Genomic DNA, 23,518 nt, shown 5'->3' with positions numbered 1-23,518 from the left:
AAATGCCGATGCGATGGTATCAAAAGATTTGTTCCATTAACGGAGGAAAATTATCCTTCATTTGACTGGGGGCAGGGAATGGACACAGAACTCACGTGGGGTTTATAAAGGGTCCCGATTCTGCCTCACCTGCTTTGGATTTGAAATGGCCTTTATTATGTCTCTTCTCCATATAATAATAAGCTGTAGGTCCCGTTGCTAAGTAGCCAATTGGTTCTTAGCCACGTTAAGTAAGTCTAATCCTTCGGGCCAGCCCTAGGAGAGCTGTTAATCAGCTAAGTGGTCTGGTAAAACTAAGGTATACTTTTTTCTTCATAAAAACGTCTTGGCCGTAAGGGCGAAGGTCAGCTGGAAATAGCGGGATTCCAACATATCTTGAAAGGAATCGAAGCTCTGTATTTCTGTTATTGATCCCGCAAATTTTACCCTCGCACAATCAACACGAAAAGGAATTAACGTGTTTTGTGTTTTTTGTTTATTTCTCGTCTTTTCTGGATCAGAATTCGATTGCGACATCACTCCCTAGGAATTCAGAGGAGGCGGGTATTACTGACACAATATGGCTATTTTTTTTTTTTTTTGGTTGAGGTAATATGGCTGTAGATAGATCTTGGATTTTTGTTCCTTTTTCTTGATCATGATCTAGAGTGAAATCAAGAGGAACCCAATGTCTCTCTCTCTCTCTCTCTCTCTCTCTCTCTCTCTCTCTCTCTATATATATATATATATATATATATATATATATATATATATATATATATATATATATATATATAGAGGTTTTAAAAGACACATATATGCATTTCATAGCTTCAATGCTTTAAGATGTGATGAAAGAATTTTTGGAGCAAGATGGAACTAGGTCGAGAGACTCGATGTAAAATCTTTGTATTCAGCAAATAGTTTGATTCCTCAGCTATCTACGCGAGAAGCTCAGCAATATTGCCGGTCAGATGATCTCCGAAGTGTTATGTATATTCGTGAGTACGTGCGTTACTTTGATCTAGATTATGCCAAAATCTGCCCTAAAAGTGAGTTTGATCGTTCATTAACGTGACAGAACTGCAATTGTCCAGTCATAGTTTTGAAGTCGTTCCAGGCTTTGAAAATCGGCAGATAAGGTAGAGTTTCAAATCTCTGTTTTTATGGGAGAAAATTGAACTTGTGATTTTTACCATGATTTTCTGATCATTATGAACTTTTGAACTGGTGTGGGAGATTTAATATGAATATTCATACCTCTTTTATATTATTATTTTGTCATGTTACGTTTGCCATATCTTGGCTATGCATTTTACACTTTCCATTATTGTGTTTTGCATTTCATATATTTTTGAGAGTTTTCTATCATGTTTAATTCTTTCGACAGATGTCTGTGGACAGGTTGGAATAACATGTGGACTTGGGAGTTTTGAGAAAAAGGACATGCAAGTCATTTGCAATGTCAATCTCTTTATGTGGTAGACTGTTTTTTTTTTTGACATGACTTTAGTTATTGATTTGGGGAGTATGTGTGATTTTGGATATTTTCAGGCTATTAGCCATAATGAGACTTCTTTAATCAGAAGTGTTTTGCAGTTTAGAGTTTAGTTATCTGACTCGATAATTCATTTATCATGCATTTTAATCTTTGCTTTGTTTTATTCATTTCTTGTTGTGTTATTTGAATAATAAACCTATTTTTGTAGAAACAATTGTGTTTCTTTAAATAGTCCATTTAATTGCTTTGGAGAGAATGAGTGAGGTTAGGGTGGGTGAGCTTTGGTAAATGATGAGAGAGAGAGAGAGAGAGAGATAGACAGAGAGAGAGAGAGAGAGAGAGAGAGAGAGAGAGAGAGAGAGGGGGGGGAAAAGGATGCAAGTGTTATCATGGGTCGAATCTTTATACGTCTTTTTCCTGAAGTAAGATCGCTAGATTACGCTACGTACACTTTCAAAAAAGTGTTGAATCTGTTCCTGTAACAGAATTTAATGGTGGCAGCGGTGACTCATGAATTTAATGGCGGCAGCGGTGCCTCATGATTTTAATGGCAGCGAGCGGTGTTTAATGTCTTTAATGGTGGCGAAAGAGGAGATTACTAATAGACTAATTGGTAACGTTGATGCCCAAGGCGACTGGGGACGTGAGCGTGATGCGTGACCGGGTCAGTCTTAAGAATCGAGTTTCATAGGGGGTCGTGATTACGTGTGAAATACGGGGAATCTTCTTTTTTTTCCGTCTCTATTCGAGTACTGGGAGTGGGGAGTTGTGAAATAGATCTGGGTGATCTCTAGAGCAATTTTGGGGTTAACAAAATACCCAAATAAGTGTGAATAGTGGCGATTGTGAGTTAATTACGCAAAGTGATTATTCAACAAAAATCACGCTGGGTGTTTTTTTCTTGAGTGGGTGGTGTCACAGGTTGCACATAGCTCTGTTTTCTGTTAGCAGAGTGATAGGTGCTCCGTTTTCTGTTTCAAAATTGGTAAGTACCCCATTGTCGTAAGTTGCGCAGAACTCCGTTTTCTATTCTTCTTTTAGAGGGGGTAACTTTTGCCTTTCTCTAGTGTTCCTTTTTGGTTTCTTTTTTATGTTGTTACTCTCAGGGCGTGTGATTACTCACAAAATGCCGGACGATGCAGCAAGCACATCCCAATCAGTTGTGGTGCATAAAGTGACGAACATTAGCCGGGAATTAGTAATTTTAAAGGGTTAGTTGATGGAAGCTAACCCAAAATATAGAAACTTTCATTGAGTCAGTGAACAATTATCTGAATTCCAAGAAAATTACGAATGGCGCTGAAGCTTTAACAGAGGCTAAATCATTTCTGGATTTAGATAAAGGAGATATTGGGAAACGAGCACGCAGTTTCGGGTTCAGAAGGTGTAAAACTTGGAATGAACTGCAGAAATTTCTACGAGCTACTTATGGCGGAGTTCAACGTGAATGTGCAGTTCGGAATTTGCGAGAGTTTCTCAAAATAAAGAAGGGCAATGATTCACTAGTCACATACAGTGCGAATTTATTTGATGCAGTAGTTGAGTTAAAGAAATCTATAACAGGTTCTCCATGGGTAACTGGAAATAATATCTCCTTAGATAATTTTGAAAGATTGTTACACTTTGCTTGCCTTTTAACGTCGGTCCCAGATGTAATTGTAGATAGTTTTGATAAGAGAATTGATCAGGATACAGACGAATCCTTTTTGTTTGCACAGATTAACAAAAATCTATCAAAATGCCCGACACTGGACAGTAGTTTTGTACAGGGAGGTGCAAAGATGTCAGCTGCGGTTTCCAAACCACAGAATAATGATAGCCGCTCGCATTCGGGAAATGATGCAACAGCGAAGACATGTGCACGAGTAGAATTGAAGAAAATTCCAGAGAGATCAGTCACAACGATACGTTGTTTTAATTGTGATAAAATAGGACATAGTAAATCAAATTGCAGAGTGAGATATTGTTCAGTTTGCAAATCTTCAGATCATGGATGGAGATTTTGCCCAGCCACAAAGAATAGAGATTATTCAGGGAAGTCACAGGGAGGTTTTTCTAGATATGACAGGAGAATTCCACATGATGCAAGTTCTAGATACACAAAGGAACAGCAGAATTTTCACAAGATAAGTTCGAAAACGGACACAGGATAATGACTAATCAGATCTTAGAGTCACTAGAACCTAGGCCGATTGTACGTGGATTCTCTAATGGCAATGAAATTTTTATTTTCATTGATTCTGGTAGCTCAGTTAACTTAGTAAATGCTGACCTTTTCCACTCGAGGTTTCCAGAGTGTAAATTAGTCCCTTCTAGTGAGACAGTGTGTGATGTACAAGCGAGGAAACTGAATATTTTAGGTTCGTCATTTCTTACGCTTTGTATCGGTGGAAAGACAATAGTAGAATCATTTTTGGTCATAGAAGGATTAGCCTTAGGTGAAATGGTTTTGCTAGGACACCCTTCTTGCATGCGACATAACATCAACATTCTTACGGGAGTTCAGGGGATTACAATAGGTGAGTCAGGTTGTTTTGTTCCATATATACACAAGGAAAAAACTTGTGAGAAACCTAAGACACAGTCTGAGACATGTGTAACACAGTCATTAGAGAGTGAAGATATTCCGCAAAGATCTTTCAAAGGATTTTTGTTGGAAGATATTGAATTGCAACCGCAAGTTCCTACATTGGTTAAAGTGTCGCTGAAAGAGAAAAAGTTTCCTTCTCAAGTGTGCGTTGTTGAGGGAACCGAGAAATTCAAAGACGTTGTGAGTACGGTGTCAGTGAATGAAGTTTCAGTCGCAGGCGTGACTTCAGTAGAATTAGTTAGCTATCAAGACTCAGTGAAAAAGTATCACAAGGGTACTTATGTAATTGATTTTGAAGAGTTTAATGAAGAGCATAAATTAGTGAGTTTTTGTGGAGACGGGAATATGTTTCCTAACGAGGAGCAACAGTTCGAAGTCAGGTTCTGCATGAACACTTGGCTAAAGTTGATTATCCTGAGTATTCAGATAAAGTAGAGAAAGTGTTGAAAGAATATCTAGATATCATTGCTTTGAAGGAGATAAATTAGGAGTTACAGATGTTTTAGAACATTCAATCCGCCTAGAAAAGGGTACAAATCCCATATATATTCCAGCATATCGAATTCCTTTTAAGATCAGAGAAGAAGTAGAAAAAGAAGTTCAGAGGTGGGAGTCGGAAGGCATTATCAGACCGTCCAATTCTCCGTTTAATTTTCCTTTGCTTGCAGTTCCTAAGAAAGACGGTAGTATCAGAGTTTGTGTAGATTTTCGTAAATTGAATGAAAAAACATGCCCAGATAGATATCCGGTAGCTTGTTTGCCTGATTTGTTTGTTGAGATCGGTGGCAAGAATATATATTCATCTATAGATCTTATGCAAGGGTTTTTACAAGTTCCCCTTAGCGAGAGCAGCCGTAAATATACAGCATTTTCGGTACCAAAGGGACATTACGAGTTTAATAGGATGCCTTTTGGATTACAAGGGTCCCCAATAACATTTACTAGACTGGTTAACACAGTACTTCATGGCTTGTTAGGAAAGTCGGTGTTTGTGTACATGGATGACATTCTCATATGCACAGATACAATTGAAGAACATCTAAAGGTGTTAAAAGAAGTCCTCAAGCGATTACGGTTCGCTGGACTAAAGGTCAAATTGGCCAAATGTGAGTTTCTGAAGAGAAAAATTGTCTATTTAGGACATGTTATCTCAAAAGAGGGAGTTAGAGTGAATGATGAGAAAGTTAAAGCCATTGTGAATTTTCCAGTTCCCAAAACCAGGAAACAGATTCGTTCGTTCCTAGGTATGTCGGGTTTCTTTCGCCGTTTTGTGCGGAATTTTTCTACAATAGCGTCTCCATTGACAGATTTGTTACGAGAAGACGTTAAGTTTGTTTGGGGTGATAGCCAACAATTAGCTTTTGAGAAGCTTAAGAACGCTTTGGTGAACCCACCAGTTTTGGAGTTTCCAGATTTTAGTCAACCGTTCACCTTAGTGACTGACGCGAGTCAGGAAGGTATAGGTGCGTGTTTGATGCAGAAATTTGAAGGGAAATTACACCCAATTGCTTTTTATAGCAGAAAGTTCAAAACGCGTGGTAGTAACGAAAGGCTGATGTCAGTTGTGGACAAGGAGGCTTTCGCAGTCGTCTCTAGCCTTGTTCATTTTAAGATGTTGTTGTTGGGAAATAAAGTTGAGATTTTTACAGATCATCAACCGTTGTTAGAGCTTTTAATAAGCCAAATTTGTCGCCCAAGAGAGCACGTTGGTTCCTAACATTGAGAGATTTTGATGCAAACCTCAAATACATTGAAGGTAAGCATAATGTAGTTGCAGATGCATTGAGCAGATATTTTCCGGTCGAGGATGAGGAAATACACACCGAATCCTGTGTGGGAGAAGAGAGTAAATATTTGGTGTCTAATGTCTCTGATATTAGTAGTTCTGAGAGATCGCATGTAGAGGACATACACGTTTCTACAGTGCATACTTTGGGGAGAAATAGTGAGTCGGCAGTCTCGGGAGAGATTGTTATTCGTGATAGTGAGAGTAACGCAGTGTGTTATATTACGGGTGAAAATGTCACTTGGGACATAGGCTTGCTCGAACAAAAGCAAGATGAAGATAAATTGTTGTCAGATGCTAAGGCATTTCTTAAGGAGTTTCACCGAAGAAAGGGTATAAGTTGCCTTTTTCTGGTCTAGAGTTGGAGAATAATTTATTGGTGAGGAAAGTTAAGTATAACTTGCGAAGTACTCGAAGCATGGGTGAGATTACACAAATCATCGTGCCAGAGAGTCTAGTACCACAAGTTCTAGACATTGTACATTGTAAATTTGGTTCGCCTCATTTAGGTGTGGACAAGACGTATGAAAACGTCAGGTCAAAGTTCTTTTGGAAAAAATATGTTTTTCGCAGTAGAAGCCTTTGTGAAGAAGTGCGCTATTTGCAATGCGAATAAGCCAGCGACGACAGTGTCGTGTCGTTTGGGTTCATATCCCATACCACATAGGCCGTTTCAGAGAGTGCATATGGATATTCTGGGTAACTTCTCAGAGTCCGCTTATGGTTATAGACATTTATTAGTAGTTGTTGATGAGTTAACTCGCTTTGTCGAGATTTTCCCACTGAAGTACAAATCAGCTGAGAAGTTGCTATAGCGTTCTTTATGGGGATAATTTGTCGATATGGTGTTCCTGAATGTCTGATCACAGACAATGGTAGGGAGTTTATTAATAAGACTTTAGACGGTCTTGCTAATTTGCTGGGAATAAAGAAAGTATCTATAATCCCGTATAGACCTGAAGCGAATGGGTTATGTGAGAGGGCGAATCGGAAAGTAATCGAAGCTTTGCGCATGACGGTGGGTGGTTCCGATACACATTGGGACAGATCTTTGGATGAAGTGCGATATAGTATCAATAATATGATGAATGACACAATTAAGATATCTCCAGCAGAAGCTTTGTATGGGTACAAGTTGAAAGGACCTTTTGATTTGTTACCAGAGCGAGTTCAGGGTGATGTTACGGTCACTTCATTGATAAATACAGCGAGAGAAAGATTTGCACGTATCAGTAAAGAACTTGAACTTAGTTCGCGTGCAATGGTAGAGAAAAGTAACGCGAAATCGAGGGGAGTAGCTTTTTCGATGGGTGATAAGAGTGTTTGTTAAAGTGAATGTTCGGAATGATCTGAATTATAAATTAAGTCCGAAGTTCCACGGACCTTTTGAGATTGTAGAGATCAAAAGAGGGAATAGATTTGTAGTTAAAGATGTAAATACTGGAGTGACGAAATTGACCCATATTTCGAAGTTAAAGAAAGTTGGGATGTAATGGAACATTTGTATATAGTCATGTAATGGAACGTTTGTATATAGTTAGAGGGATAAATGGGTTGATGTTTGTATATATATGATATTTATTTATTTTTATTGTCTCTTGTTCATTTTAGATGTTGAAGTTCTTAATCATTTGTTTTCGAATGATTTTAGGAGTTGAGACATGGGCTAATTTCATACGAGATTTGACCCGTGTGTTAGTGTGTTATTGTGTTATTGTGTTATGATGTATTTTGTCATCTGACGCAATATGTGTGTTGTTTAGGATTTTTTTTTTGGGGGGGAGGTACTTAGTATATCGGACCGAACAAGTCTGATTTTTTTTCGGGTTGGGAGATCGTATTTGAGTATTTGGATTTTTTTTCAGTTTCTTTTTTTTAAAATGAAGGGAGCTGTATTGTGAGTGATTGTAGTTGTTAAGATCGTGGGAGCGATTGCCATTACGTCAATTGCTATTTTGTTGAGAATTAGTCAGATGTTGCGAAATATTTGCTAACCGGAGTAGAACTTTCATGTCTTTTACGAGATATGATACCTTTTAGTGTTTGGATAAGATTCTCGAGTATTTTTTTTTTCTGTTGGATAGTTTTTTTTATGAGTGAGTTCCGTAGAGTTGTTGTGTGCTTAGTAGTGAGTTGACTGTGGATATTCCAGATACAAACTTGGAATTAGTTCACATTGTGAGTGTTTGACTTTTGCATTAGTAGTTTTGTTTGGTTCAGTAACATGAAACTTTTTTGTTATTAGACCTTTTTCGAGTGCTTTTGGGAGACTCAGTAGTGACATGGGATAGATTAGAGACCATGTTCATTTTGGGAGATCAATATCAAGGTTCGGGAGTTGATTATAAGACAAGTTGTACTTTAGTTAGAGAGAAGTGTGTGTGTGACAGTAGTATTTTCCAGTTGCGAGTTGTGTCTGTGGGTGGTTGTGAGTTATTATTAGTTCATAGACAGACTCCGACAGAATGTGACTTTAGACAGTTCCTGCGAGATTACCACATTGAGTCCACCAGAACGCTTCCTGCCGTGTTTTGCAAGGAGTATGCAGTTACAATGATGTGCCAGAGCAACAAGTCGACGTCATTCGTCCTTCGAGGATCCAAGCTGTTCGACTCATCCTGCAGAATCCTGTCTGCGGACTTTCTCGTACTTAGCCGTGCTGTATTCAACAGTTCCGAGAAGATAATTATGCGTCATACGCATAACGAGCATTTGGTAGTGGCGGTACCTACAACCAAGGTGCAAATGACGGTTCCACCGTTGGAAGACATCGACGATTCCGTGATGTTCCAGTATCAGGAATATATTATGCCGACAATTTTAATTGTCTTAATAGCTATTTTACTGATAATTCTTGTTGTGGGAGTAGTAAAGCTTATTCGTGTTTGTAAGATTACATGTAAAGGCTCTAAGAACACAACCCCAGTGACTTTGGAAGTGCGTCATGAGAGCAGTCCTTAAAGCTGCAGTGCAGTAGACATTGCTAATTGAGCATAGCACTATCTGTTATGTTTTATACATATGCTTTTGTTTTAGTTTGCCGTTAAGGAGAGCGAGACGCTCTTATGGGGTGGCCGAGCTCTATTTAAAAGACACATATATGCATTTCATAGCTTCAATGCTTTAAGATGTGATGAAAGAATTTTTGGAGCAAGATGGAACTAGGGCGAGAGACTCGATGTAAAATCTTTGTATTCAGCAAATAGTTTGATTCCTCAGCTATCTACGCGAGAAGCTCAGCAATATTGCCGGTCAGATGATCTCCGGAGTGTTATGTATATTCGTGAGTACGTGCGTTACTTTGATCTAGATTATGCCAAAATCTGCCCTAAAAGTGAGTTTGATCGTTCATTAACGTGACAGAACTGCAATTGTCCAGTCATAGTTTTGAAGTCGTTCCAGGCTTTGAAAATCGGCAGATAAGGTAGAGTTTCAAATCTCTGTTTTTATGGGAGAAAATTGAACTTGTGATTTTTACCATGACTTTCTGATCATTATGAACTTTTGAACTGGTGTGGGAGATTTAATATGAATATTCATACCTCTTTTATATTATTATTTTGTCATGTTACGTTTGCCATATCTTGGCTATGCATTTTACACTTTCCATTATTGTGTTTTGCATTTCATATATTTTTGGGAGTTTTCTATCATGTTTAATTCTTTCGACAGATGTCTGTGGACAGGTTGGAATAACATGTGGACTTGGGAGTTTTGAGAAAAAGGACATGCAAGTCATTTGCAATGTCAATCTCTTTATGTGGTAGACTGTTTTTTTTTTTTTTTACATGACTTTAGTTATTGATTTGGGGAGTATGTGTGATTTTGGATATTTTCAGGCTATTAGCCATAATGAGACTTCTTTAATCAGAAGTGTTTTGCAGTTTAGAGTTTAGTTATCTGACTCGATAATTCATTTATTATGCATTTTAATCTTTGTTTTGTTTTATTAATTTCTTGTTGGGTTATTTGAATAATAAACCTATTTTTGTAGAAACAATTGTGTTTCTTTAAATAGTCCATTTAATTGCTTTGGAGAGAATGAGTGAGGTTAGGGTGGGTGAGCTTTGGTAAATGATGAGAGAGAGAGTCGATACACGGAGAGAGAGAGAGAGAGAGAGAGAGAGAGAGAGAGAGGGGAGAAAAAGGATGCAAGTGTTATCATGGGTCGAATCTTTATACGTCTTTTTCCTGAAGTAAGATCGCTAGATTACGCTACGTACACTTTCAAAAAAAGTGTTGAATCTGTTCCTGTAACATATATATATATATATATATATATATATATATATATATATATATATATATATATATATATATATATATATATATATATATATATATATATATATATATATATTGTCATAAACTGGACCTCGCCTTGGTGAGAAATTTAATCAAAACTATAATTGATGCTGCCACAAAACCAAGAAAGTCCAGTTTATGAGCAAAGGAATAAGTTATATGAAAACTTACCTCAGAATTTCCTGGAGTTATACTTGAATAGGGAAGGTCGCCGTATGGAAATTTAGAATTCTTTTACCAATTTACAGGGATTTATTTACAGAAACTTAGCAAATCAACAGTGAGACACGACACAACATAACCACTAAGGGGCAGATTCAGAATAGGACACAGGGAACAATAATGCAATGATTTGGCAACAAGCAAGTGGATTAAAATGGGGCCAATATGCAATACACTCAGTTCAATGTTAATAGTCACATTCAGTCTTGCCCTGATTACGTGAAATAGTCTCAGGTAATACAAATGATGGAGCTCCAGGACGGAAGAATAATTCATATGAACATTGGGCCACAACGGAAATGGTAACTGACTGCGACCAGGAACTATCAGAATTTGGGTGGCAGGCGGGGTACTGAAGCATGGATTGCGATCGTGCCACGTGTCCCTCCTGAAAGAGACGTTCTGAGTTAGCCTTCCTCAAACTCAGAGAAAGGAAATCTTCCTATGACAGATCACCCAATACACGTTCTTAAATACAAAACATAATGTAGCCTAGAAGATGATTCTATTGAAGTCACATATATACAACCGCAGAATCAGAGCCACGTGGGCTTTAACCATGAACACGTGATTGCACTCACACAAAGATAAAATTAACCCTGATACAGCTTAACTTAAATAGCCCTTAAATTGCACTGGTGGAGGGATAATTGATGGTTATCACGGGGTCTTTACTCGAATTCAAAGTACGTAACTGGCAAGGCAAGGCATGGGGTACAGGTAGGCGAACAAGGGAGGATTGCGTTGTGGAGGGAGAGGTTAAAGTTTAAAGAAATGGAAATTTTAAGAAGTTTAAGTAAAAGGGGAGAGGGCTGGTCTTGACTACTTGCAAACGTATGAACCTTTTATGACTGTTATTGGCGCCTACAACCATTCCAGGTCCCTTTGAAGTCAGTCTAACCAGCGGAGCTGGAGAAAAACGCAGCACGTCCGCCGCAGATGAAGTCAGAAGCACGTCTCTGTCCTGCTTTTCCAAAAGCAGAGCGTATTCGGGCGTCTGGCAGGGCCAACCGTACCTGCAAGCATGTCAAAAGGCCAGCAAGGAGGGCATGGGAAAAGCACACTTATCATTATATGCCTACAGATTAAAAGACTACCTGTTCCCTAGCTCTAAATGCCCTTTTTACCCCTTCCCGCTCCCTACGTCTCCCCATCGCGTGATGGGAGGGAAAGGGGTTCTGGTATTGTTTTCTGGATCGCGCAATGTTGGGGGGGGTTAAGGAGGTACGGAGGCCTACTAATGGCTGTTGACTGGTTCAAATAAGCGCGGTTTCCCTGAGACGCCCGATTCGAGAGGCAGAGGAATAACAGATTAATTCAAAATTGATTGCCGGAATTAAATATACAGGAAGGGAGGGATGTTTATTCTTGACAATATATATTATATATATATATATATTATATATGTATATATATATAAATATAAATATACATATACATACATATATATATATATAAATACATATATAGATATATATATATATATATATATATATATATATATATATATATATATATATATATATATATATATATATATATATATATATATATATATATATATATATATATATATATATAAATATATATATATATATATATATATATATATATATATATATATATATATATATATATATATATAACTTCTACATACAAGGGCGCTCTTCTAGATTTTCTGAGAAAGTAAGTACGCATACTAGATAGCTCTTCAAACATACCTAATACCTTTAAATCAACTGTGATCCAATGCTGCTCACATCAAGAACTCAAGCATTTAATATTTTATTTATGAACGACGGAAAAAGTTTGTATATTATTGTGTATGTTCCCTTTATGCTATTTCGTTTTCTATGGTGAAGAAACTTCCACTGAGGGAAAGCATCGTTGCTTTCAAATTTTAGAAACAATCAACAAGTAAAAAATGCGCCGAAGTTTATTCGGCGCCATCGAGTTTTCTGTACAGTGTATAATGCTGTTTGAGCCGCGGCCCATGAGATCTTTAATCACGGCCAGGTGGCGACATGTCCTATATTGTTGCCAGACGCACGACCATGGCTAAATTTAACCTTGAATAAAATAAAAACTACTGAGGCTAGAGGGCTGCAATTTGGTATGTTTGATGATTGGAGGGTGGATGATCAACATACCAATTTGCAGCCCTCTAGCCTCAGTAGTTTTTAAGATCTGAGGGCGGACAGAAAAAGTGGGGGTGGACAGACAAAGCCATCGCAATAGTTTTCTTTTGCAGAAAGCTAAAAAACTGAGACTAAGACTTTTCAGTTTTTCCTAAGGTATGATTATGCCTCAATAGTTATTTGAGTAATAGAGAATTTATTCAACTCTACTCTCAAATGAAAGCTAACAACTGAATTTATCACTAACTCAAAGATTTACTTTTTCATAGAAATGATTCACAGTTTCCTATACACAGTAATATGCATTTTCCTGATTTTTATTTTTCTGTAAAGAAAACTAATGTGCCGAATTTGTCTGTTCGTCCGCATTTTTTCTGTCCGCCCTCAGATCTTAAAAACTACTGAGGCTAGAGGGCTGCAAATAGGTATGTTGGCCATCCACCCTCCAATCATCAAACATACCAAATTGCAGCCCTCCAGCCTTCGTAGTTTTTATTTCACTTAATGTTAAAGTTAGCCGGGCAGTGGTTAAAGCTTCATGGGCCGCGGCTCATACAGCACTATACCGAGACCACCCAAAGATAGATCTATTTTCGGTGACCTTGATTGTACGATGTAGCGGCTGTACAGAAAACTCGATAGCGCCGAAGAAACTTCGGCGCATTTTTTACTTGTTGTCTTTCATTCCATCACAAGTCTTCAGATACTGTGAGGAGGAATCTCCAATGAAAAGAAGTTTTTCAAGAGGTTCCACGGAAAAGAAGTTACCTTGCTTGAAGCAATGGGGACTTCCTAACGTAGCTTCCAGTTATGAACAAACTTCCAAATTAACGCCAGTGGTCCTCTCTGATTCATGGCTCTCTGATACTTCGTGTTATTTACATAACACAGGTTTTATTGAAAGAAATTTGATAGAGGCAGCTTGCATTGTTCACGGCGAAGGAAAATATTTTAATTTATCGCCTCGTTTGTATAAATTAGGTCCTTTTATTTTACATGTCATGAGATGTCAATACAAATTGGATAATGTTATCCATTAACTATCATATAATACGCGTTTGTTAACACGGACTCAGTGTTATGCTGTTTCAAATGGACATATCACCTCTTCTGATATTTTGGTATTTTTCATTTGTTCAACTACCATTCTTATTTTACTGTATTATTTTATTGATGAATGTTTTGAGTTCAAACTGCTAGTTTCTGGTAACGGTATTTCATATGTTTAAGATTTTAGGAAGATTTTAGGCCTTTCTTGGCAACATACATTGTACAATTTTTCTCTTTCCTTAACAAACGCTCCAAGAAGAGGTCCACTGGAGGACGAAACTGTTGGCCATATTCTCACAAAAACACCTTTCATTTTCCTATGTGGAATACAACTAAATATATATATATATATATATATATATATATATATATATATATATATATATATATATATATATATGTATGTATGTATGTATGTATGTATTTATATATATATATATATATATATATATATATATATATATATATATTACATACACCACTGGATCACATGTTGTGTTTATGCTAATGTTCCAAAAGGAAAAACTTGAAAAAAGGCATAAATCCTAACCAGCATCGTCTCTAGTTTTTACGACATCTTCCAAAGAACTGATGCATAATGGTAGAATATTGTATATGCAAGGGCAACAGCACGAACGAGAAAACAGATTGCTGAAAGAATATTAGAAAAGTGACCTCACGTGACTGAGAAAGGAGGGATGCCGAGGCTCCATCAACAAATCTTGTTTTATCTACGCAGGTGGGCTCAAACTTTGCTATTACGCTCTGACAAACTACCTTCCTTAAAATCTGTACGTTTTACATATTTCTTTATATTGAAATAACTGGTTCAAGTTTATACCATTCATTTCTGATATATTCTCACAAAAGCTTTATTTCATACAACCCAATTCAATTCGACTTCTTGCCAAAAAATAAACCAGCTTTATAGCACCTGTTCAGTCGATAGCATGGCTGTTTTCAGTACCATGAAAAAAAATTGCTGTTCGCCTGTTGATATTTTATGTATTTTATGCTTCTGTTCCCTTTCTCTGCGACCTTTCCATTTTTATTGAGATAAAAATTGTCTCGTGGCTTTATACAATGGCCAAACTGTAAAATCACTGCGAAAGAGAACAGAATAGCATAAAAATGTGTAAGGTGTGCACAAGAGACTGCAATTTTCGTTCATGTTACTGAGAACAATCATCCTAACAAGTGGCCAAGTGTTTAAGTTAAGCATATCTTAGTTTTACCAGACCACCGAGCTAATTAACAGCTCTCCTAGGGCTGGCCCGAAGCATTAGACTAATTTAACGTGGCTAAGAACCAACTGGTTACTTAGCAACGGGTAAGTGTTTAAAAAACTGGTTTATTCTAATGACATAACATGATTTAAAGAAATATAACTGAATCAAATTGTACAAAAAAGAAAACTTTTGGTGGAATATGAATGCCAGTCTAGAAATGTGCAAACTGGATCCATTTATATCCAGATATGGAAAATGCATTGATTTTCAAGACGGCAGTCTGTGTAGGCATAGAAAACGTGTGAGCTCCTGGCATGGAAATGAAATGGTAATGGAGCACTGGCCCCTATCACAAATGACATCTCTTTTTCTTAGTTAGGCGAGAAAATATTTTTGTTTCAGCCATCTTTATGTTCGTTTGTACTGTCACCCCAGTATATATAATGTAATTTCTGCCACTATGTATCAGTCTTCCTGAAGATGCCTTAAAACTAAGAACGATGCCTCTCGTTTTTTTCCTGTTTTATATATATATATATATATATATATATATATATATATATATATATATATATATATATATATATATATATATATATATATATACTGTGTATATATAATATATACATATATATACATACAAATATACTGTACCTATGTATTCTCATTTAAATTAATTCTAGTGTCTTGGCTTCGCTGTTAATAACTATGAACTATCAGTTCATTTTTAACCTCAATGGCTATAATAAAAAATATTTGGAAACGACTGAGCTGGAGACATGACAGTGGAGACGTGATTATTAAAATGGAAGGAGTCAGAGGCACGATGCGATAGGATAAGTGAAAAAATAGTCATGAAAAATGAGATATCTGGAAACATGATAATGGGAGATAAGAGATCTGGAGACAAGATAATGAAGGGGGAGAAGAAAAAAGTTAAGTATATCTTAGTTTAACCAGACCACTGAGGAGCTGATTAACAGCTCTCCTAGAGAGGGCTGGCCCGAAGGATTAGATTTGTTTTACGTGGCTAAGAACGAGAAATGAATTTCTATCACCAGAAATAAATTCCTCTAATTCTTCATTGGCCGGTCGGAGAGTCGAACGCTGGGCAAACAGCGTGCTAGCCGAGAGCTCTACCCACCCCTCCAATGAAGAACTGTGAAAGGGGAGAGATCTGGAGAATGACAGTGAAAGAGATATGATGATGATGATGATGAAAGATAATCGAACTGAAGATACGACGGTGCAAGAGGAGGGAATTGGATTATGATCATGGAGGGAGAGACAGCTAGAAACATGGCAATGGAAGAATAAAGAGTTGAAGACTTGAAGAAGAAACAGGAGAAAGTTGAAGACAGGAGAGTGAAAGGGAAACTAGTCTCATCTTTTTAAGTGAAGTCCAGTGACCTGGAGATATGATAGGGGAGCGCTCTAAACACTGAATAAAATGGGAGAGAGTTAGAAATATAGTGATAAAATAGGAACTGGAGTATAAGATTTAGGCCAAAGGCCAAGTGTTGGGACTTATGAGCTCATTCAGTGCTGGAAGGGAAATTGAGAGTAAAAAGGTTTGAAAGGTGTAACAGGAAGACAACCTCGAAGATGTACTATGGAACAATTGTTAGGGTAAGGAGGAAAGTAAGATGGAAAAAAGATAATATGTACGGAGGTACAGTAAAGGGAATGAAAGGTGTCGCAGCTAGGGGGCCGAAGGGACGCTGAACTTTAAGTACTGCCTGCAGTGCACAGCGTGAGGTACACTGACGGCACTAAACCCCCTCCCCCTTCTCCTACGGGGGATGATGAAATAGAACAAGTAATGTAACAAAAACAGTCTAGGCAATATCTCAGAGCAGAGTGCCTCTCAGTCGACTCGATGTAGTTCCTGACGTCATTCATTGCCACTCCCACCAGACCTCTGTCCATTGCAAGAGTTAATCTCAACACCTCGCTCTCTTTCAGGGCGGAGCAACAACGTGGAAAACCCACTTCTTAATCATGAATGGTTACAACAAACCCTTCAGCAATCCTCACCTAGAATATCTCAACAAATGGATCAGGGCAAGGTACGTGGCTGGTTCCTCTCTGAAGTCTAGTCCAAATAGAGCAAATTATTAAGTAATTTGTATTTTCCTAACATACAAAACTGAAGGTCTTTACATAGAATTTAGCTCGCGTCTGCAAGCTAAATTCTATGTAAGACCGAAGGTTTGTAATTAGAACTTATTCTGGTTCACAATTCAATGAAACATAACACTGAGACTATCAGAGTTCTAAGTTGGTGAATAAATCAAATGATTCAATTTTATGGAAGGCGAATGAAAGGATATTAACCTGAAATCTTTCTTAATTTAGCCTCCACCCCCTTTTTTAAATGAAAAAAAATGCGGGTGAATTTTATCTGAACTTACATTGATATCAGAATTAATATTGGTGAAACAAATCCAGTTAGGTATGGATACAAATATTTTTTAAAAATAAATCTATACACCGAGCATTCAGGAATCTGTTCGATTCCCGTTTTTTGAAAAGGGGAATCGAGCAGATTCCCGAAAGCTCTCTGCATAGATTTATTTTTAAATATATCTGTACCCATACATATATAACCGTGGATTTGTTTCTCCATTCCAAACTCATGCTACTACGAGTAATATTCAGTCTTGATACTGTTATTGGGAAAGGTGAAAGTAAGCTGCGTTTTACACTAGCTTTTTTAAAGACAGTTCTTGTTGATGATTTCCCACAGAAAACATCTAGAAAGATGGAAGTAACTTGTGCCATAAAACTTTTCCTGGTTTGTCCTGTTTCTTCACAGAGTAGTCCCTGTAGACAACTGGGGTGAAGGTGGCTCGAGTGATTGCAATGACTCTCGGTTTCTTTTCAGAGATGTATTCGGGGACAATTTTCTAGAAAAGCTGTCCACAAAGCCCGGAGCAACGAGAGTGATGTCTGTCAGGCATCCATTCTCTCGCCTTGTTTCGGCATACACTGATAAGTACGGTGATGGGAAACCAGTCAATGTGACCAAAAGCAGGCAAGTGTGACGATCGCTCCTGTTTTTATACTTCTTTGAAAGCGTATTTCATGTTCAGTATCACTGGGTAAAATATTCGTCTTTTTCTAATCCTCATTCTTCTCTTCGCTCACAGGAGAATGTTCTTCGAAACGCCGCTGAAGATGATGGGGAGAAACTTTACTGTGAACGAGGAGGTTACAATCCCATTCGCCCTGTTTCTTCGATTCGTGCTCTACCAGAGGGTAAGGTGCTTCGTGGCTGTACATTCTGAAACAAACGAACCCCATTTTGAATCTCGCTTTTCTTTACCGATTTGTGCTTTAGCATTGACCGCCCTGTCTCTCCCAGTACAGAGGGTTCGACAGGCACTGGATTCCCTACAGCAGAAACTGCAAGCCTTGTGGGGTACCTTACGACTACATCGTGCACCTCGAAACTGTGGATGACGACCTCAGATACATCGTCCGCCATCTCGGGATCAAGGAGATCGACGTGGCGACGCGGAAGAATAAGTCAGTCAAGGGAAAGGGGCGCTCGTTCGAGGATTACTTCAGGGACATCCCGCCAGGCGTCATCAGGGCCATCTTTTTAATCTACAGGGAGGATTTCTACCTCTTCGGCTACGATGTGCCGCAGTTCGTCAAGGAAGCCTTTTCTAACCCATCCGGCAATGCAAGATAAAACGTTCATTCAATATTTTCTCTCTTAAGAGCAAAGGGCGATGTTACCGCGAACCTACTGTCCTTTTCGAACTCAGGTCTGTAAAAAGGCGCGAAATATTGAAGTTGAAGGAGTCATACTTATCGATTGCAAATCAGTAATAAAAATGCGGAGAAAATGAATGACGAATAAGGCGTTTTTGGTATTTATTTCCCCGAATATTATGTTATTATTATATAACAATATATCATTTAATTCTCAGCTTGTGAAGAATGTGTTGTCTACTTCGACGATTTAATAAAAATAATAAATCACTGGGTGAATGTGAATGATAAAAATGTATAGAAGATAAAAGCGAAATCATGAATTCTTTTATTCTTCGGATGAAAAACACAGGAAACAGAAGATAAGTAGGATACTTTTGTGTTTAGATATCAGGGTAGTATGCTATAATACAGCGTACTATGGTATATGATATGGGGGACAATAGCAACAGTAAATTAAAATTCAGTCGTATTTTGGAAATATACTAAAAGACCAACTGGTCTCCTCTTTAGGTGATTACAACATTATACAACAGCAGAAGGAGAGTTACAAAATTTAATGTTAAGAGAGGAACAAAAAATTAAACAGCCATCTTCGGCCATTACCAAACCGCCACTCGAAAAACAACACTTGTTAAATATTCAACGACCTGACAATCTTGTCAAGGTTGGCTGCTTCAATTACGTAATAGGATAACAAACTGTCAGATTGTAGTACCGTCATTTAAGTTCAAATTTTGTGCTGCCCCAATGAGTACAACTTCAACTGCTTTCCCTATTTGCGTATTATTTGTTTTAAATAATACTTTATTCTCTTTTCAGTCATCCCTATGGTTACTTGATGACATGTGCACGGATAAAGCATTATTCCCATCTCTCCTTCTGATTGCATATCTAGTGCACGGTCGGTAAAACTTGCTTTAGTTGCACGGCCTGATTCCCGCCAGTCGTCGACCGGGACAGGTTCCTCATACATAAATAGACATAACCTTTCCTATAATGCTAGGTCCCGACCTAACCAGATCTTACCTACCTAACCTCACTTAGGGCCATGTGCCCCGACTTGGCTGGGGGGCTTCGTCCCCCCTGGACCACCCCCAAAAAGCCCGTAACCTGTCGTGGTCGGCGGCTGGCGGGAATCAGGCAGCGCAACTAAAGTACAGTTTTACCGCAAGATCTTATAAGGTCTTTATATACGTGGATAGTAAAGGTTATACATTTTCATAGGCAACCAACTTTCTACTTAAAAATTCCAGTGTAACATCTTTGCCAACCTTTGTGAATCAAGAGACAACATCGTAGCTTATAATTTTCCCGTTTTCAAAAGAGAAGTCTTTAACCTTGTTCAGAAAGATCATTTTCCGAAGAACAAAACAAGAATAACATGGACTTTCGGAACAGGATTAAAAACTACGATGCTGTCTCTTTATTCACAAAGTTTGACATGGATGCTCCACTGGAATTTTTCATGTAGAAAGTTGGTTGCCTTTTGAAAACGTATCACCTTTACCATCCAATGTAATTAAAGACCTTATAAGATTGAGCACTTGTGACAATACTTTTGCCCACAAAGGAAATTGTATCAGCAAACTTTTGGCTGTTCAGTGGGATCCCACTGTCCCTTCTTCTTAGTAATATATTCATAGAATATTTTGAAACAGAACTTTTTTGTGCTATCACTGATGTGAAGATCCCGTGGATAAGGTATGTTAATGATATCTTTTCTATTTGTAGATCAACTGATGAACAATTCAGCAGATTTTTTGACCAGCTGAATCCTTCATGTCCCTTTATACAGTTTCAAGTTGAATGGGAATCAGATAACAAATTGTAATTATTAGATATTCATCTTGTACGGCATTATGGTCGGGTACTTTTCAAGGTCTTCAGAAAACCAGCACACTCTAATATGTATTGCTATATTTTTCTTATCATAAAGAAAGCATTAAATTGTCGGTTTTAACGTCCCTCTTTTGACGTGCATACCGAATATGCAGCCCGTGTTTTGTGGAAGAAGAGGTAATTTCCATTTCTTCATGTTTTAAGAAGCTGGGGTACCTGACTGGTTTATTGACGAAGGGCGTCTCAAAGCAGGTAAAACTTTTTACTCCTTTTCTGTAAAAAGTGAAATTTATTGAAAACCTGACGCTACCTCGCCATATTGCAAAAGTATTGATAGATTGGCGTTTGACTTAAGAAGGGCAGATGTTCATGCTGTTTACAGCTATCCCTGTGCAATAGGTAAAAGTCTGAGCAATTATCGCAATGCTGTGGATGAAAACAATAAAGCAGTGTACTACGTCCCTTGTGCAGATTGTAAAATGTTTACACAGGGGAATCAGGAAGATCTGCTGATCAATGACCGAGGGAACATAGGTATGCAATAAGAATGGGAGAGGGGAATAATGCTTTATCCATGCAGTGTTGCCAACTCGATTTGACAGTAAAGCGCTAAAAGTGGATCGCAAAGGCACTAAAAAGGCGCTAGACTTTCTAATTAAGGCACTAAAAAAGCGCCAAATAAAAATGAAAAGTAATTAATAAAGCTTATGCTACACTTACGTGTACTGATTATCATTACAGATTATATACGTGGTTCTGCTAAATTTACAAGTCTTCTAACATTCCAGTAAAGTCCTCATCTGCATCTTCATTTTCATAAGCTTCGAGACTTCCAATTTTCTTGACAACGTCACTTGGAAGCTCACATTGATAGCAACATTGCCCGCGCCTCTTCAATCCATATTTAATGGCAAGAATACTATTTAATGTAGAAATCCTCTTTCCTGAAAAAGCGCTAAAAAAGCCGCCAGCGCCAAACGAAAGTTTTTGGGCGCCGAAATAATTGAAAGTGCGCCAAATCTAGCGCGAAAAGAGCTAAATTGGCAATATTGTATCCATGTACATATCAAGTAATCATAAGGTTGACTGGAAAAAGAGAAAATTATTTATTTGAAACAAATAATACATAGAAAAAGGAAAATAGCTGAAGCCGCAGTCATTGGGGCAGCACCTAATTTGAACTTAAATGACGGTAGCTACAAATTTGACAGTTTGTTATCCTATTACGTAACTCAAGCAGCCAACCTTAACAACTGTCGTTTTTAGAGTGGCAGTTTGGTCATGGCCGAAGATGGATATTCAAATTTTTGTTCCTCTCTTAACATTTGTAACTTTCCTTTTATTGTATTATCCTGTAAACACCTGGTTTTCAGCCTGTAGGGAATTTTAACGTTTTTAATATATTTCCAAAATACCACGGGATTTTAATTTATTCTTACAACACGACAAGTGAGCATATTATTCTTGACAACAGTCAATCTAGCTGACGTGACCCAACTGCGGTCGTACCATGAACGCCAATGCTCGATGGAGGTACTTTTCATTTCAAATTATAAGGCGAAAATGAAGGGGAGTCCAAGAAGCAGAAAGGGAAAGGAAATGATGATGATTTTACGAAATTTAGGCTGTCACGCCGAGCACTGTCGGCCATTCAGCTCTTAAGACACTAAAGAGAATAGTTGCAGAGGCTAGACAGCAAGGTAGAAAGATCCAGAATATAAAGGCGATGAAGTACAAGAAACTAAACATGGAACTGGGAGTAAACCCCACACTTTCACTAAGAAGCAATAGTTAGAGAGGGTGGACAGCAAGACTGAAGACAGGAATTGGGACTGGAGGTGAAGTAGAAGGTTACAATGCTGATGCGGCTAGGGGCTGACGGGACGCTGCCAACACACTTCAGTAATGCATACAGTGCGCCACGTGAGGTGCACTGACGGCACTATCCCCCTTCGGAGAAAGGAAAAGGAAAGAGAATGGGACTCGACCCCCAAAGGAATCCAAAGAAAGGGAATACAGAAGCAGAGAGGGGATTCCACAGACCGGCGAACCAGGGGGTAGGGGGATAGGCCGGGTTGAAAGGGGAGGTTGCGGGAGATGAAGTAAAACAGTCAAATGAAAGTGCGGGGCAGACCTACACGCATTTGCAAAGTATAAAATACTTATAAAATACTTTGGATGAGTCAGTCAACAACTTCTTGGAATCCGTTATCCGTGTCCACTCCCGGGGTGCACACTGCTTAAATATTATCAATATAAATCTCTTCCCCTAAAACTATAATATCCTTCGCTCTTTTCCATCTACATTGCTTCGCCATTCGAGTCATTCCGTATTTACGTTTATTTATTCCTTTTTCAATTTCTACTTCTATTTTTCTACCGTACATATTTACGTGAATAAAAATAATGACAACAATGAGAGAAACTTCATAATTAAGTTAGTTAATATGAAACACACATAAACAACGTCGTAGATTTGACACTACATAGATGAATATCATTATTATACTAGCCACGCATTAGTCAGTAATCAGTTAAACTTACTGTATCAAGTTTTTTTTTCTTATGCAAACGTCAGCTTTTGAGCCCAAAAAAATTTTATTGACCACCTGGATAGTCCCATCGACCTCCAGGTGTCGATCTCGACCACCAGACCATAATTTCAAGTTTTGAATACTTTTATCTCTTTCTATGTTTCTTGGAATAGTTCATTTTTGGCTTGTATACATCTGTTGACCTATATAGTGAATCATGTAGTTGATTTTCAGTCTAGTTATGTAGGCTGCTGCAAGGATGTATAAGAGGATACGGCTTAAACCTCAAGAACGTACTTATGTGTACACACACAAACACCTACACACATACACAACACACACACACATATATATATATATATGTTTATATAAATATGTGCATGTATATATATATATATATATTATATATATATATATATATTATATATATATATGTATATATATATATCTATATATATATATATATATATAAATATATATAATATATATATAATATACATATATATATACTGTATATATTATATATATATTATATATATACGTATGTATTATGTATAGATAGTTAGACACACAGATATAGAGGCAAATATAGAATCTATCAGTCACTTTTTGAACACAT

At 37.7% G+C, this 23,518-nt stretch overlaps 1 protein-coding gene across 1 annotated transcript in view; it reads left to right on the top strand.

The window, feature by feature from the left end:
- The window catches only part of LOC136834652 (carbohydrate sulfotransferase 10-like), a 65,174-nt gene extending 46,509 nt beyond the window's left edge, over positions 1-18,665 (top strand). Inside the window, exons 2-5 of the mRNA XM_067097235.1 lie at positions 16,766-16,869; positions 17,688-17,843; positions 17,953-18,061; positions 18,168-18,665. Coding sequence (XP_066953336.1) covers positions 16,766-16,869; positions 17,688-17,843; positions 17,953-18,061; positions 18,168-18,500 — 702 coding nt within the window. The 3' untranslated portion in view covers positions 18,501-18,665. The remainder of the gene's footprint in view (positions 1-16,765; positions 16,870-17,687; positions 17,844-17,952; positions 18,062-18,167) is intronic.
- Positions 18,666-23,518: the final 4,853 nt, after the last annotated feature.

The sequence above is a fragment of the Macrobrachium rosenbergii genome, chromosome 54 (genome assembly GCF_040412425.1).
Source record: "Macrobrachium rosenbergii isolate ZJJX-2024 chromosome 54, ASM4041242v1, whole genome shotgun sequence".
Taxonomy (NCBI): Eukaryota; Metazoa; Arthropoda; class Malacostraca; order Decapoda; family Palaemonidae; genus Macrobrachium; species Macrobrachium rosenbergii.
Note: the sequence above shows the minus strand (reverse complement) of the source record. Positions and strands in the feature narration are given on the sequence as shown.